We start from the raw sequence: 18,676 nt of genomic DNA on the forward strand, positions 1-18,676 counted from the left end.
ACCCAGTAGAAGCAGAGTTGTAGCTTATGAAAAGTAGGTTCTTACTCGTCAAATTCCAAATCGAATATTTCAACGTGAAATAATAAAAAAATGAAGCATTTTTCATGGAAAACTCATAACTTTTTTAAATGTTAAAAAAGGATTATTCTTGTTAAAAAAAATCTAGCATAAAAAGTGAGCAAGATACGCTCAGAATAAAATTGGTCCCTTTTTGGGTAAAAAAAAGTGGTGAAAATACCCCCTGTTCCGATGGAAGGTTACGGAATCAATTAAAAATAAATGTAAACAATGAACAATAATATATTTATTTGTGTCGATAAAAATACGTGTTTTGCTTATATCTCAAAAGGGTGTGTTGTTGATGTACCGCGTCTATCCCGACGCCCGCTGGGGTGTGACTCAATCGTTCGCCTGCTGTGTCGATACTGACGCTGTGGCTGAAAAAAACCACAAACGCTAATATGTTTGTGTTCCTACAATATGGCTAGAAAAGGCAATAAATTACTACATCTTGCGTTTTAAAAGTTGAGAACCTTTCTGTATTTTAAAAAGTTGACATAAAGAGTGTGGCAATCTGGCTTCGGAATCTATTAGTGTTTCCTTGAAAAAACATTAATTGGATAACATCTGCTTAGGGATATATTTCCTTAACGGTCCTTGTTAGCATATGGTTTGTATATTAAACGTTATTTAGTTTTGAGAAAAGTTATTAAAAATTTAGCAAAAATAGTAATTAAAGCGTATCGCTATACCCCTAATTAGCATCCTAAATTAAATTAATCCTTACCGCTTTACAAGCTACTTTACTTTTGTATTGTTTATATTCTCTGTAAGTTTTATCGGTATAAAGTGCTTATTTATAAAAGGGCTGTAGTAGAAAGGCCTTGAACAAGTCACTATTCACGAGTGTATGCAATTTTTTTTCCACCTACCTTTACCGAAAGTATAATTTTCCTGACCTGATTGTACGGAGCAAAGTCGTACTTTTCCTCCCTAGGGAGTAAAAGTAAAAGTGACGTCATGGAATGTCATTGATGAAATAACTTATTGACGCCCTTATTGACAATATTCTATTATCTATTGCGTAAGTATCTATACACTTTAACGCTTATTTATAGAATACCTTGTATTTTGTAGAATGGTAAATTGTTATTTTGATTTAACATTAGGTTTGTTCTAGCAAACAGTCAAACTAGTTAGAAACCGTTAGCAAACAGTTGGTCAGTGAGAGAACATAATACAGTCACCAGTGCTATCCCCTCTACTCGCGCTGGTCTACTATTCGCTGATGGTTTCAAACCGTTTGAAACGGATGCTAGAACAAACCTAATGTTTACATTAATACTTTGACTTATACTTGACAGTTGACCGTTATAATGTACCTACTTGTTAGTTTTAGTTGTCTAATAAAATTTGTCAATTAGTTACATAAATAAATTATTTAAAAATGAAAAAATAACTTGTTATTTGAGGTAGGTGGAAAAATCATATGTATAACATGAGAGTAAAGTGCCTTTTCCTCTCTTGAAGGATTACTGCTCTCCGCTACGCTACGTAAACTTCATTCTTGGGAGGAGCACTTTCCTCCCTTGTTATACAAATAGCTATTTATTTAGCTTAATGCCTCGACAACTAATGGCCATTGGCATGGTACAGTGGATTTTTCCAATCAGGTACCTAGTGTAATGTGTTGAGTAAATGTCTTATTATTAAGCAAAGTCGACGTCATTGTTTTTGCAAAGAGACGCTAATTGTATCCGAACGTCTGCGGTCTCTCCAGTGAGTACCGATCCCACAAGGATAGAAACTATTTTTAAACGTTTTTATTTAGTTGAATAGTTTGCATCAAATCTTTAGACGTTAATTTTACTGCCTTTTCTTCAATGCAAATGAATGAAAATTTGCAGACATATGTATTCGCGGGAACAATACACGAACAGTCAATAAAAATTATTTTATGTTTATTAATTGTTTAAATAAAAAAAAACGATTTTAATGCAAAATGCTTAAATTCTCTTGTTTTTTACAATGTAGAGACTTGAAATTTTTACCTTTTGTAGCTAATGATATGAACTATACATAATTTCCACTTACGTTAATTGTTTACGTTATGCTTCATAGATAAACAATAAAATTTCAAATTTGGAACGCTCATATTTGTTTATATAAAAATCGGCGCTTATGGTAGGGGAGCCCAAGCAGGGATTTCTGCAGTAACTTGAGCGCGTCAGATTATCATATGGGGAGAAACCTGGTGCCCTGCAGATGTACCTCTGCCATATATTGGCTCTTAACACAGGGAACTTCGTCATGGGGGGCCCGAAAAAAAAATATATCCTTAAAAATACTCAAAATTGTCAGATTAAAATAAGGTAAGTTAAGTACATGCAAAAGAGTGTATATTTAAAAAATCTGACGATTTGAGCGGGGCGTAAGGAAATGCGTGAATCAAAAAGTTTCACAAAAAAGCGAATATTTCGAGAAATGAACGTCGATCGAAAAACTAAAAAACACGTCTTCAATATTTTTCAAAAATCGATTGAATGGTACCAATCATGGGAGGTAAATTTAAAATTTAAAATTCAAACCCGCGATATTTCGCAAAATAAACATCAGATCGAAAAACTGCAAAATACAATTTCATTATGTTTTTAAAAAATCTATCGAATGGTATCAAACATGACCTCCCACGGAGGTGGGGTTGGAGGTTACTTTAAAATCTTAAATGGAAGCCCCACATTTTTATTGCAGCTTTGGATTCTTTACGTAAAAATAGGCAACTTTTATTCAAGACATTTTTTCAAGCTATGGATAGATGACGCTATAATCGGAAAAAACGATTGTTGGAAATGGAAAATTAAATTAAAAAGTGGAAAGTTCGCACTAAAATGGAAAATTTTACTTAACTTTTTTCGGTTTTAGAACCTAATAATCACAACCCAATAGGTTTCCATAACGCTCGAGTGACTGCAAATTTAGCATACTTTGCTCCCCTATTATTCATGTCAAATTTCAATATGATACGAAACAAAACGATAGCTTTGTGTGAAAACCTCGTATCTCATTTGACAGAAAATTTTACAGGAGAGAATTTAAACTTAATTTCTGCATACTATAACTTAAAACAAAAAAAACTATATAAGAGTAGTTTCATACTTCTTATTCGTGTAAGAGATAGCCGTATGAATTCATCTAAAAAAGAGTTTATTTACAATATGTACAATAAAGATTATAAACATTAATACAACAATACTAAAATAACTTAAAAATACAAACCTAAAAAAGAGAATCAAGAACATGCTATTTCTTACTCTGAGTTTTTGACAACTGTCAAATAATTATTTACAAATGTCATTCAAACTAAAATTACACAGTCATGCCACCTAAAACTATAAATAACTTAAAATAACTAAATGTGGTTTTATTGAAAATAAACATAGTTTTATTTTTACATCCCCCCACCAAAAGGTATGACAAACCATGAAAGTCTATGGTTGGTCACAAGGCAACAATTTTGAGATGTGAAAATAGTTCATATCGTTCCTTTTGTATCCGATATCTATTTCATATAAAGTATTTGAAATTTGTTTTTTTATTTGAAATGGACCTAGTCTTACTTCATCAAGTTTTTTTCTATTTAGTTTGGATTTATTTTCTACATATGCCCAATCTCCTTCTTTAAATTCATGGAATTTTCTATTTTTGTCATACAGCTTTTTATTATATTCATGATGTCGTACTGAATTTTTATAAGCTATTTGCTTATCTTTTGATACATTTCTTGTTTCACAAAGTTCCTCGGGAACAATCGGATCCGCTTTTCCAAAAAGCAAATATTCTGGGCTGTATCCGGTTACGCAATGATCTGTTCTATTATATTCATCTATACATTCTTCAGCTATTTTTGTCCATGCTCTACTTCTAGTTTCATTTAGTTTACATCTTATCCTATTAACTAATGTTTGATTAAGTCTTTCATTTAAACCATTCGAAAATTTGCAGTCTACTGCTGTAAAAACCAGTTGAATATTTAACTGTTTCATATTATTTCTAAATATTTTGGAATTAATTCCCGGATACTGATCTGTTAATAATGTTTTTATGGGGTGTTTATCTTGAATTTTAGAGATTAGTTTAATAAAATCACCTGTCATCTGATTTTTGGAAGTAACTGCAAATGCATATCTGGTAAAATGATCTACAAGTAAGTGGAGGTATTTTTTTGTTGAACGATTGCCAGAAAATCCTCCTATTGTATCTAGGGACATTATCTCGAAGGGTTCTTTTGCCGGACCTAATTGTGACAAGAGACCATATTTTGGACCTACTCTTGTTTTATTTTTACAGCAGATCTCGCATTTCTGGCAGATATCTTTTGCCAGTAAATCCAAATTATTAATGTATTAAAAATTCCTAATTTTGTTAATTACTTTACCAGCACAAATATGACCATAAAATTTGTGAATTTTTGTTATTAACTTCACTCCAAAATCTTTGGATAAAATTATTTTTGTCTGGTTCTTCCTTAATTTATAGAATACATCTTGGTTAAAAATTGTTCCTATCATTTTATCTATAGCTTGTCGATTATTATTCTGGTCTTGTTTTATCTTAGTTAATGTCACTAGGTTCACTGTTTTTATAATTGTTTCTGCATTTTCTATATTTTCCAAAACTGGGTTTCTAGAAAGGCAGTCTGCTTCTACATTTTCTTTTCCAGGTTCATATTTAATGTCGAAATCAAATTGTGAAAGAAAATGTGTCATATCTCCTAATTCTTCATCTGGCCTTGTACGAAGTTCTCTTCCCTCAAGGGGCTTATGATCAGTAATAACGACAAATTTCTTTCCCATTAGCCAGTATTGCCAAAATTTTAATGCTTCTTTAATTGCCAGGCATTCTAAAAAAATTGCTTTTTTGTTTTTCTGATATTTGTTCAATTTTTTTGAAAAGTAAGCCACAGGTTTCATTTCTCCATCTTCTTGTTTTTGTTTGAGAACTGCACCAACTCCTAAAATACTAGCATCGGTATATATAATTGTAGGAGCATTTGGGTCAAAAATAGCGAGAATAGGTTCAGAGCACAGGATACTCTTTACCATATCAAAGGCTATTTGGCAGCTTAAAGACCAGTGAAATTTAATATCTTTTCTAAGTAAATTATGTAATGGCTCTAATAACCTAGCTGAGTCTTTTATATATTTGTGGTAAAAATTTACTTTTCCCAAAAACTGTCGTATTTTTTTTCTGGTATCTGGTGCTGGAAAATTTCTGATCGATATTAAATTATCATGTAAAGGACGAACTGAATTGTTTCCCACAATGTGCCCCAAATATTTTACCTCTTCTCTTGCAAAATTACATTTTAGAAGTTTGAGCCTAAATCCCTCTTCAAGAATGGCTTCCATGAGTCTTTCGATGTGCTCTAAGTGTTCTTCAAATGATACTGAAAATATTAAAATATCATCTATGTAATTTATACAAAATGGATTTAAATTATGTTTTCTGATAATATTACTTAAAATCCTTTGAAATATTGCTGGTGATGTTTTAAGCCCAAAAGGTAAGCATTTCCATTGCCAATGACCACCTTGTGTAACAAAAGCTGTCTTATATTTATCTTTATTCCGAACTGGAATAAACCAAAAAGCAGAATTTATATCTAAAGTAGTAAAGAATTTAGCATTCCTTGTTTTGGTCAAAATCTCGTCAATTAATGGAAAAGGTTGTGGTTCGGGAACAATTAATTTGTTTAATTCACGAAAATCAATGCATAATCTTGTTTCAGATCCTTCATCTTTTTTAAGAGCCAATGTAACAGGTGCTGCAAAGGGCGAAGATGATTCTTCTATTAAATTTGCTATTAACAATTGTCCAATTTGAAATTCTATCTCTTTTTGGTCCTCTATTGAGCATCTATATGGCTTCTTTGCGACAAATTTATGTTCTAAAAGTTTAATTTGAGCTTCATTATTTTGAACTTGCCCAATATCAAATTTATGTTTTGCAAAAATATTGTCATATTTATTTAGTAATATTTCTATTTTACTTTTCTGCTCTGGCTGTAAATGTTCTAATTTTGCTTCAAAAAGCTCTGTGGGAATTCCTTCATTAAAGTTTATTGAATATTCTGTCAAATTAACATTGTGATTAAACTTTTCCATCTTCTCTTCAATATCTAGATCTAATCTTTGATAAATTTCTAAATCAAAATCTTGTTTCATTTGAAAATTCAAAATAGAATCCAATCCAAGTAGAATATCATACTCGAAATATTCATCATTATTTACAAAAAGATTAACATTTTTCTCAATTTTATTAATTTTCATTTTTGCAATTAGTTTTCCTGTAAAATTTGTTCTGCCATTTATCGTTTTAAACATATTCCTATCTTCATGGATAACTAATCCCAACTGCTACCTTCGAATTCAGAAGAGTAACATTCGAACCTGGGTCATAGGTTCCACATAATTCTCTATTATTTAGGAATACTTTTAATTTGATCAATGTCAGCAAATTCAGTTTTTTTGGTCGGTTACCGTTTCATTTAATGTCTCCTGTATAGCAATATTATTAACATATTGAATATCATTTGATTTGTTTTCTTGTATTGTCCTTCTATCTTTTTGCTTTAAACGACACATTGCCTCTGGATGAAACCTCCCAGGGAATCCTTTTTTATCACAATATTGACAACTATTTTTTTTCTTTTGGTATTATTGTATTTAATTTGGTAGGTATTTTTACAAAATTTGGGTTTGTCTCTGATTTTTTTTTTGCTTATAACTGAACTCTCCAACTTTCGTAACTCACCTATCAATTTTTCCATTGTTGTAACCTCAGCTCTATTAATATTATTTTGTATATGAATTGGCAAATTTGTCACAATTAAATCTATTTTTATCACTATTTTGGCTTGGTCAGCTTAAGTTCTTGATTTATAAGAGTAGTTTCATACTTCTTATTCGTGTAAGAGATAGCCGTATGAATTCATCTAAAAAAGAGTTTATTTACAATATGTACAATAAAGATTATAAACATTAATACAACAATACTAAAATAACTTAAAAATACAAAGCTAAAAAAGAGAATCAAGAACATGCTATTTCTTACTCTGAGTTTTTGACAACTGTCAAATAATTATTTACAAATGTCATTCAAACTAAAATTACACAGTCATGCCACCTAAAACTATAAATAACTTAAAATAACTAAATGTGGTTTTATTGAAAATAAACATAGTTTTATTTTTACAACTATGTTTACATATTTTTGATTCTGACTATGTTTAGATCATTACACATACATTTTTCGTATATTTTGGGTTAGAGTATGCAGAAATTCAGTTTAAAGCCACTCATGTAAAATGTTCTGTACAATGAGATACGAGGTTTTCACACTACGCCAGCGTTCAACCAAACCTCGAAATAAAAAAATTCCTCTTTTCATCGTAGTCTTAGAAAAACCACCGGTAGAGAGGTCTTGTGCTACAATTAACACTAACGCATTCGTTTTGGCGTATTAATTAAACGCTTTTCTTTAGTTCAATCGTTTTTGTCAAATCTTTGGACGTTAATTTGACTACTTTTTGCTCAATGAAAATGACTAAAAATTTGCAGACATATGCATTCGTGGAAACAATACACGAATAATCAATAAAAAATTGTTTATATTTATTAATTGTCTAAATAAAAAAACAATTTTAACGGAAAATTATTAAAATCTCTTGTTTTTTAAAATGAAGAAACTTGAAACTTACAGATTGTAGCTAGTTATATGAACTATACATAATTTCACTTTTTACGTTAATTGTTTACGTTATGCAATAAGGTTTCATTTTTGACGATGAAAACATGATGATATATTTTAATGTTTGAAAAGTGTAAGACTAAAAAGTAAAAAATAAAAAAATATGAAAAAAAAGTTTTCAAGAAACGCTTTTATTTAGTTACGAGTGCCTAAAATTAAAAATATTATAAAAAATCAACTAAAAAGCAAAAAATAAAAAAACTGAAAAAATTTAACATATTAGTTAAAGAAAAGCGTGGGGCGAAAACCATTTATTCGATGAAGACGCGCCACGCTTTTCTTTAACGAATGTGTTACGATTTTTTTAATTTTTTTTTATTTTTTGCTTTTTAGTTGATTTTTTATAATATTTTTAATTTTAGGCACTCGTAATTAAATAAAAGCGTTTCTTAAAAATTTTTTTTCATATTTTTTTATTGTTTATTAATTTTTAATAAATGAAAAATTCTCTACCCAGGGTATGCAAATTTTTAACAGTCATATCTGAACCAATTTTTATCTTCAAAAAAAGTAAAAATCTGAAATATTCGGAAAAGCTAAACCTAAATTTTCTTAATCATTAAGTATTTTGCTACTACTAATCATTTTTAAGTTATTTTAAAAAGAAAGACATTTTTTTTAAATTTCAAAAAATTTGTTTTACTTTAAATCCCAGTATTTTGAAATATAAGTACTGTGGACCGGTGAAAGTTACATATCTTATAAATAATATATAAGTACAAACTAGGGGGTGCTTTCCAAGATTTTTTTGCCAAAAAAGGAATCAACATTATTTTGAGCTTTACTTGCTTAATTTTGATACTAGAAACTTGTTTAGAAAAAAACAAAAATAAAGCTTTTTTTAACACTATAAGTTGTGATGAGTTTTCACCAAAAAGTGCTTTATTTTCACCATTTTTTTTTAACTTTTATATGCGCTATATTTTTCCTACGAATATTTTTCGATAAAATACTTAATTTTGGAGTTATTTTTGCGAAAAACCGTCTAAAAACGGTTTTTTTTTTGAAAAATGAACATATTCACTCGCAAATAGCTCAAAAAGTATTGATATAGTAAAAAACTCTATAGAACAAAATATACTTAGAATAAATAAGTTTATCCATTTCCGCACTTATTTTGAATGTGTGATTTTTCACCTCCGAAGTTGTCGAACTCATATCCAAGGAAAAATCACATATCGGTAAAATATCAACAATATCCCTTTTTTTCTTTGGCACGTTAGATATGGACTATTTGTTGCGAAATGTCGGTTAAAAGACTTGTATACTAGATGGTCAGCTAGATGTGATGCTGTTGAAGCAGTACAAATAATTAATGTTATATAGGAAAATGAATAAGTATTAAATAGCTCTTTAAACAATTATATGGTACAACATTTTATAACGTTTTAGTGCTACTAGTAAACATTCAAAGATCCGACTGTAAATTTATCAGATACAGTTATTTTACTTAAGTCTTTGACAAATTAATAGAAGTAAAAAAAGAAAAATGATCTTTTTTTACATTGTCGTAATTTATTTTAGGAGTAACTACTTCCAAAACAACATAAATATCTGTATATTTGTTTTAAGTAAATTGTCGCTCTAAAGGGGCCTCCTTCTTATGGCCGCCTAGGGCCCCATGATGCCTTAAACCGTCACTGTCGCGTCCTGTCAATCACCGTGATAATAATTTTAGCGAATTATTTCCTTTAATATCCACAAAAGTGTGTGAATAAAGTATAAATTAAACCAAAAAAAAAGGATGGGTTAGATTTGATTACAGTACAGAGCCTATGTGCTTATACTCTACTATGTGCTTATACGTATTTCGGAATAGCCGTTTCCTCATCGGAGCACCTGGGTAGAAGCACTGAACTGCAACCAAATCCTTTCATCCTTTCGAGGTAATTATCAAAATAAAAACCAAAGATGCTACTAGCACTATCTATGAATCGAAAGTCAAATAAGTCAGGAAATATAATTCGAAACTATTTATCCTCTCAGCTTTTTAAGTTGGATAAATAAAGCATAACAGAGTGGCGAAATACTCGACTAGGGAAATCTAAAATTGCATTTCGCGTCGTGCCCTTCATCGTGATAATAATTTTAGCCAATTATTTCCTTTAATATCCACAAAAGTGAATAAAGTATAAACTAAAACAAAAAGAAGAAAAGATGGTTTAGATTTGATTACAGTACAGAGCCTCTACTATGTGCTTATACGTATTTCAGAATAACCGTTTCCTCATCAGAGCACTTAAGCACGAAGCACATAAGAACATAGTAGAGGCTCTGTACTGTAATCAAATATAAACCATCTTTTCTTCTTTTTGTTTTAGTTTATACTTTATTCACTTTTGTGGATATTAAAGGAAATAATTCGCTAAAATTATTATCACGGTGAATGACAGGACGTGAACTGCAATTTTAGATTTCCCTTGTCGAGTATTTCGCTACTCTGTTATGCTTTATTTTTCCAACTTAAAAAGCTCAGAGGATAAATAATTTCGAATTTTATTTCCTGACTTATTTGACTTTCGATTTATATATGGTGCTTATAGCATCTTTGGTAATTATTTTTATAATTACCCCGAAAGGATGAAAGGATTTGATTGCAGCTCAGTGCCTCTACCCAGGTGCTTCGATGAACAAACGGTTATTCCGAAATAAGTATAAGCTCATAGTAGAGGCTCTGTACTGTAATCAAATCTAAACCATCTTTTCTTCTTTTAGTTTTAGTTTATACTTTATTCACTTTTGTGGATATTAAGGAAATAACTATCTAAAACTATTATCACGGTGAATGACAGGACGTGAAATGCAATTCTAGAATTCCCTTGTCGAGTATTTCGCCACTCTGTTATGTTTATTCTTCCAACTTAAAAGCTAAGAGGATAAATAATTTCGAATTTTATTTCCTGATTTATTTGACTTTCGATTCATAGATGGTGCTAGTAGCATCTTTGGTAATTATTTTGATAATTACCCCAAAAGGATGAAAGGATTTGATTGCAGTTCAGTGCCTCGACCCAGGTGCTCCGATGAGGAAACGGTTATTCCGAAATACGTATAAGCACATAGTAGAGGCTCTGTACTGTAATCAAATCTAAACCATCTTTTCGTTTTGTTTCACTTATTTTTGTTTATACATTTTTTTGTTGGTCACTTGAAGATAGAAAGTGATAGAAGCAAAATTGTAGAAAATTTAATTTGCTACATTTTATGTCTTATTAAATTTTCTGTAGGGTTGGTAGTTTTCGAGATACAGCGCGAAACCCCTTTGCACACCTTTTCCAATATGGCGGCCGGGGGACAAGGGTGGACACCCCAAAAACTTAAACTGAAGCTTTTACTGACCCCCCTACATATTAAAAAAATAAAATTGACTCCTCTAACACATTCAAAGTATGGCCTAAAAAATGTAACCTTTCAATGGACTAAATATTTATTGTAATCATAACTCGATTTTAGGCCAAAGCAAAAATTTCCAAGAAAGAAGAGGCTCGCCTTAGGGAGGAACTCCAAACAGCTGAGAATCAAAATTCAGTTCCAGCACCTCCAGATGGTGGTTATGGATGGGTTATTGTATTCGCCTCATTTATTAGTAATATGGTAGTAGATGGTATTGGATTATCTTTTGGGCTTATTTTACCATATTTAGTTGAAGAATACGGTACAACAAAAGGGGTTGCAGCATGGGTTGGGTCAGTTATGGTAGGTTTCCAGATGGGTGCTGGACCACTCGTTAGTGCCGTGGCAAATAAATTCAGTTGTAGGACAGCCAGTATATTCGGTAAGTCATTTTAGCTATTACGAGTATTAAACATCTGACGATTTGGACTTTAATTAATACATATTAAAGCTTGATATACACGGGAGGTGTGTATCAATTTGAAAAGGTACCACCCGCTATAATTTGGTCAAATTCATTTGTGGGGAGGACATTTAGTAGACAGACCAGTTTTCAACTAAATTACATCAACCCGCTAATAGGGGCAAACACATTTCCAAAAATTGCCTGGAAATGTGTTTAATACTGAAGCACCCCAACGCTTTGAATAAAAGAACGGATATTAGTTACCTGAGCCAAATCTATCATGCATTAATATTGCAGAATTAGGCATTATCAGTGTCTACTTAAATATTTTTTCTTACGGTGTTTTTGTATACATTTTCACTTTTTATATACATTTCAAATAATTTTTTTTTACTTAAACCATTAAGACTACAGGCCCATGTAAAAAAATCGATTAGTCATATAAACCACCAGGTGACGTATATAGGACGATATAAGAGCATAAAATAATAAGAATCAGCACTATGCCGTCACTTGTTAGCTGTCCAACTCAGTGCTGGTGAGAATTCAAAAGTGCAGGTAGAGTGAGTACATTTTGGTTATATATTTTTGTACGGCATTTTTGCCATCGATAGATCCATGAGAAATAATAAGAAAGCGCGCAGTGCCGTAAAAAATTGTTTCGTCACACAGTTGGTAATTTTTTTTTGATTTTCTGACAATTTCCAGGGTAAATTTGGTCATTTCATTCTGTACGGCATCAGTTTCATACTGTTTCAATACAGCTTCTTATCCATTATTCCGCAACGCCGTACAAAAATCATGCGACAAGGGGAACAATGGAGGGTTGCAATCCCCTCTCTTTCCGTGGTCCGGGCGGTGATTTGAAACAACATAAAATTAATTTATTTTGAAAGTATTTTATGCATAGATAATATTTTTTTACATGCCGTACATTTTTGTTGGTCCAAAGGTTTGTAGAGAAAAAATCCATAGAACGAAATGTAAGGTGAAATTCATGACGATATTTTTTTTATACGGAATTTAGATAGTTTATCTGTACTTAATGCAATAATTTATTAAAAGTTAATGCCGTACAAATCTGAATATATTGCAGTACAACTCATATTGATAAAAAAGTAATAAAAATATTAAATAAGTAAATATACTTTACATATTTATATCGCTTACGGAGCGACGTTCTGTTACGACATACTTTTAGCATTTGTAGGCATGGCATATCTACACCTGCCTATTTATGCTGTACTTTGTGGTAAGTAATCGTGTACTGTATTCGGATGTACTCGGTTTGGACCCGAGTAAAGTGTTCGTTTGCGCTCGCTCACACATAGTTCGAATTATATCATGTTTATGTCACAGTCACATAGTTTATCATGTTTGCGCTGTTGGGTTAAGTGATTTTGATCAAGTGTTCCGACACAGATATTTCGGTCATATTATTAGCTCATATGAATCAAATCCTAGTAAATGTGGGCGAGAATCAGTTCAATGTCGATCGCAAAATATGGATATGGATGCAACTCGGAACCGGTAATCACGTGAAAAACATTGACGTTTATGATGTGTACAGAGACTTGGCCGAATAGCTCGGTTCTTCGTTGGCTGCATTCCATGCTTTTACGGGATGAAGGGTAAAAACAGACCATTAAAATATTGGAGAAATCTGGGAAGTCCCAAGACGCATTTATTGAAATAGGGCATAATACGTTTGTTGCAGATCCACTACTCACGGAACAAACTTTCAATGTTCTGCAATAATATGTATGCGTTTTATACAACGTAAAATCAAGAAAAACAGTTAACGAAGCAAGGTGTATCATATTCGATAGGATTTATTCGATACCGAAAAGCTGTAATGAAACTTTCAAAAAGACAACTATGAAATTGGAAGCAACGTCGTTTCCCCCTTGTTTCCGGGAGTTAAAACAACATATGAAGAGAAGTACCTACGTAGCACAGATTTGGTGTAATGCCTACAAACAAATACCGTCGACCTTGTTACCACTAAGTTATGGATGGATTTTCAATGACGGTCGGTACGATTTCGATTATCACGATAATACCGTACATTATCAGATGACCATGAAGTACTACACCCTTAAAATGGTAGCGTCATTTTCATCAGCCTAAAAGATATGGTCTACATTAAAATGTAAAGCATCATTTTTTCCTTATTTATTTACCTTAATACTATTTAAAACAAGGGAAAAATGTATAAAATTGCTATATTTTATTAATCTATGGATAATTAAACTTTTGCAATATTTTAAAAAATTTCAGTTTGTGTATTTCTCTATATTTTTTTAGAAGAGCTTCTTTTGAACGGCAATACTATATTATAAAAATTCTATTTTACAACCTCATGTTAAAAAAAGTTGCCGTACAGAGTCAACTGATTTTACAGCTTTATAAATCAAGTATACCATGAAATTAAGATAATTATTGTTAATATACATTGACGGCTAATATAATTTTTTGACGGTATTATTTTTAATAGTACTTTTGAGTGCTAGATAATGTTTTGGAACCGAAGCCGTACTTTTTCAAATCACCCGTTGATGCGTTTTTAAGAAAATTATGTCCAGTGTTATCCACTAGACAATATAATCCACTTTCAGTGTCGTTTAGTTTGTATGAATTAGAAATAAGTCTTAAGAATAAGAAAAATACTTCGCCAGGAATAGGAATATACCTTATATTATGTTGGCAAATTTATATCAAAATAGAAAAAAAACACTATTAATTTTTTTTATTCAAATATGGATATCAGAAGATATTTCAGATAGTTGGAGAGAGTACCGGGTGATTCTTATTCTCCCCTTAAAAAAATGAGAAACTTGAACAATATATAGTAAAATAGCTCTTGAATTAATTATAGAGCTGCAGAAAAATTTATTATATATTATAGAAGAAGTAATTATCAAAAAATACATTATAAAACTAAATTATGAATTACTTAACTAACTAAATTATCAAAAAAAATATAAAAAGGATTATTTATTAGAAATTAATGTTAGTATTAGTTTACGGATAAAATTGTATACGAAACATGACTAATAAGTAAAAAAAATTAAAATTTGCGAATGGATTTAGTGTCCGCAGTCATATAAACCCAAACAAAACAACAAGTTTTAAAGCTAATTATGTTTCCAAATTATTAATTTCCTATGTCCTTTTGTCTTATATACTATAAAATTTCTATTAATTGTTTTTAATATGTAATATATTCGCATTCTAACATATAATCTAATGAGATAACCCTTTGGAAAATTGCTGCAAGGATGCGTATATGGTATTTTTTCGAATAAGCTAACGTAGTTTTGTAAGATTTTCGGTTGATGACTAAAATTTTGAAAATTCTCTTGAAAAATAATTTCCAAATCTGTAACATACCGCACAAAATTTTGGCTCGGCATATAGAGCTTCCCAAAAACGTTTGTTTCATTACCACTGTAGGCTTTAACGTAACAAAACAGAAATGAATCGTCTAGTTCATCGTACTCTCTCCCATATGCTTCACAGATTTGACAAACATGTTTCCTAAGACACTTTTTTATTAAATAACCGCATATATATCTTGTGAAGTTTTACTGTAATTTATCTGATGTTTGATATTCTTGGTCATCCAAAGTGTTTTCAGGAACCAAAGCAGGGGTTTCGGGCAGTGATTCAACGTTACATATATCGGTTAAATTTAACAAAATATCGCCGGCATCTCTTTCGCAATTTTCTGTACCGGAATGCATCATGTCTAAACAAAAATATCTTTTGAATGCTGCGGTAAATTGTACCGGAGTAGGGTTGGAACACAATTTCCACCTTGCTGCCTGATTGAACCAAAAAAGTTTTCTAGACAATCTTGATTCCATGTGACTGTAGTAGATTCCACAAATGAATCACTCCATTAATGGTTATTTTCCAACCATTAACACATTTTATTCTTGGTGTTACATTTTCACCTTAAAAATTAATTACCTGTAAATTATTAAACAATCGGAAACACGTATTAAGAAAGTCTTGCTGATTATCGGTTCCTCTATACGATCTTTGGTACTCAGTTGCTCCTCTTAATGAAGAAGAATTGAGCATATCAAATAAATTATTAATGTTCCTAATAAATATTTCGGTTGTTGTTGCTTCCTCGACGAATACATTAAATCTAATATACAGATGCAGACCGGCAGCAACAGTGTTACTAAATATCTGAGAAGCATATTTCACTTTCATTTTTTCAAAATTGTTAGGAGATATATGTGATTCGGTCAATTTTGGCGCTGCACGTATAGGATATTGTTTATCATGTTTGTAAATTTTTTTAATGAATTCCCAAGAAGCGATAATATCATCAATAACAAATTTGTTTCTTAGGAAGTTGTTGCGGAGTGCTTTTAATAAATGAGGTGTATCAAAAGAAAAGACAATTTTATTATTTTCATGATAAAAATATGGTCTATCGGCAGATATATTTAACAAATTTGAAAGTGTAAGATTATTAGAGCCCATTTCACATACTACTCCTACCACTTTTAAAGAAATATTTTGTAATTTTGTAATAATATCTAAAATTATATTTTATAGCTTTTCCGCAAGTCTAGTTGAATTAACAAGGTAGTAAGCTATTGGTTGCTTCCAGTTGGATTTTACGCCTCTTATCATTATTACTGTTGCGGATAATGCTGGTTTAAAACTAGTATTTTCATCTCCAAAGTCTTCAAAGCCTATTATCCTATCTTTTTTAATACTATAAAGTAAATGTGCCTTAATACTCATTTCGTCAAAACAAAGAATACATAATTTATCGAGATCAGAAACATTATTCATTTTTTTAAGTATATCAAAAATGAAATCATTTATTCCAGGTTTGACAGATATATGTGTGACAAATTTGTGTAACGTTGTAACACTGGGCAAGCAAAATTCTTTAACTAATTTTTTCCTATAAAGTTTTGGACCGTTAAAATATAATTGTAAACAAAAGTTTTTGTATTCGTTTGAATATCACCGACCGTTCTTTTTTTTTCAGATTTTGTTCAATTTGAATATTAATAAAATTAGCCAAATTTCTATTGGCACAACAAAATTTATCCGTTAGTGATTTATAATTTTCTAATGTAGCGTTTTTAAGATAATCGGGTTTTCCATAGTCTTGTAGTTTTGGCAATTTTTTTTAATCGAAAATTCTTGTTTTGCAATTGCTTTATAGTCTTTCTTAGCTTGTTTTTTTTTAGGGCTATAGGTCGATGCACTTTCCAAAGTTTGAGTTTGTTGATTTTTTTTTTTGTAGAACAAGTTCTCTGTCGTCCTCTCCACCTAGCGGTACGGTAGCTAATTCTTCTCGTTGTTCCTCATCTTCGTCATTTACTGTATGAAAACTGTTTTCATCATCTACAACAGAAGTTTATAGGTTGCCTTATATGAAGAACGTGTCATATTGAACATAAAATATCTACAATCTACAACATTTAATTTTTTATTACCAAGCTGAATTATTTTTTAAAGTACAAGGAAGCCTTTTGTTATTTTGAAATCAAAAATATTCAACAAATGCAAATCCAACAAAGTTGTATTCCAACAATAGAAATAGCAAATAGAATAGCAGAAAATGGATTATAATTTCTTAGAAAGTTGCATACCGTCTTTTATTTCGACAATATATGGTATTTCCACAGTATGTAGATGGAATTTCCCTCAATATACTGTGGTATTTCCACGTCAAAATTCCGCTTAAATATTTTTGTACAGAGCAGATAGATTGCAAGGGGCAGCTTGGTATTTCCAGATCAAAAATTACCTTTAATTTCGAGGGGATTAAAAATGAGTTGAATGAAGGAATAATGTGGTCACACAATCAATTCCGATTTTGATGTTGATAATATTGAATTTCATAAGTTGTGGTTTATTACACCAAAAACTAATAAAATATAACATGACACAAGAAATAGTTTCAAAATAAGTTTGATATGTTTTTAACAGGAAACAGTAGCGATCAACAGGTAGCACCAAACGCGTTCCAAGATTGCGGCTCTAATTTTGAATATTTTGTCGAGATATTTGGCACACATATTCGTAATATAATAAAGAATGGCGGTACAGAGCCCAATTTCAGAAATATGTTAGTATGTGGAAATTACTCTACAACTAAATAAAATATTGAAAAAAGGAGCCTGTACCGCCATTAATAAAGACAAAAAAATACACTTTCTTCAAATAAACTTTTTTATCCCATGCCTAGATTTTGTGTAATCTTGGAACTACTAAAAATCGATTTTTTTATAACAAGAAATCGAACGTCACTGACTTGGCAACATTTCGCGCCTATGTGTATAAAAATTATTGTTTTTGATAGTTTAAACGTCACTGTCAGTGTCGAATTACCGACGCACTGTTGCCTCACTTTTGAAAGTTCGCAGAACTTTCGCAATATTGGACCGCGTTTGTTGCCACCTGTTGATCGCTACTGTATCACCTTAATAACAAATAGTAAAGTTGTTTACATAGTAAACAAGCTATAATTTATTGCAATACTACAATGCAACAAATTTATACGTCAACAATATAAATAGCAGAACATTCTTAGGTTTACACGGAAATTTCAGCTTTCAAACATATAAACTCACCTTCATCAACATTTGAATGTTGGTTTGGACTGTCTTCTATTGAAGGAAATAAACGTGGTACTGCGTTTTTACATAACCTGTTCCGAGTTTTATTTGAAAACATAGTATTTTCAAAATGCACACTGCATAATCTGTTCAAATTTAAGTTTGTTTTCTTTAACAAATCTTTTCTCTGGCACAACATTGCCCAATTTCGTGCTCTGAAAATACAATAAATTTACTTACTATTTAGACAACACTAAATTTTCCGGCTATTGTTAACTTTCATAAATATATAATATAATATGCAGATGAATGTAGAAAAAACACAATATTTATGCCTAGGTGAAGATTCAACTGATATGATATTGGACAATATAATCAGAAAATAACTAGTTGTGCTAAATATAAGTATTTGGGAATTAATTTCAGCAAAGAAGATACGGACGATGCAGAAATTAAGAGCAGAGTC

The 18,676-nt window shown here is 30.9% G+C and overlaps 1 protein-coding gene across 2 annotated transcripts in view; it reads left to right on the forward strand.

Annotated features, from left to right (window-relative positions):
* The window catches only part of LOC114337892 (monocarboxylate transporter 14), a 200,519-nt gene that overhangs the window by 134,246 nt on the left and 47,597 nt on the right, over positions 1-18,676 (forward strand). For both annotated transcript variants that reach the window (XM_050656776.1, XM_050656777.1), the window contains exon 2: positions 11,263-11,584. In XM_050656776.1, coding sequence (XP_050512733.1) covers positions 11,263-11,584 — 322 coding nt within the window. The remainder of the gene's footprint in view (positions 1-11,262; positions 11,585-18,676) is intronic.

Source organism: Diabrotica virgifera, chromosome 7 (genome assembly GCF_917563875.1).
Source record: "Diabrotica virgifera virgifera chromosome 7, PGI_DIABVI_V3a".
In the NCBI taxonomy this organism is placed as follows: domain Eukaryota; kingdom Metazoa; phylum Arthropoda; class Insecta; order Coleoptera; family Chrysomelidae; genus Diabrotica; species Diabrotica virgifera.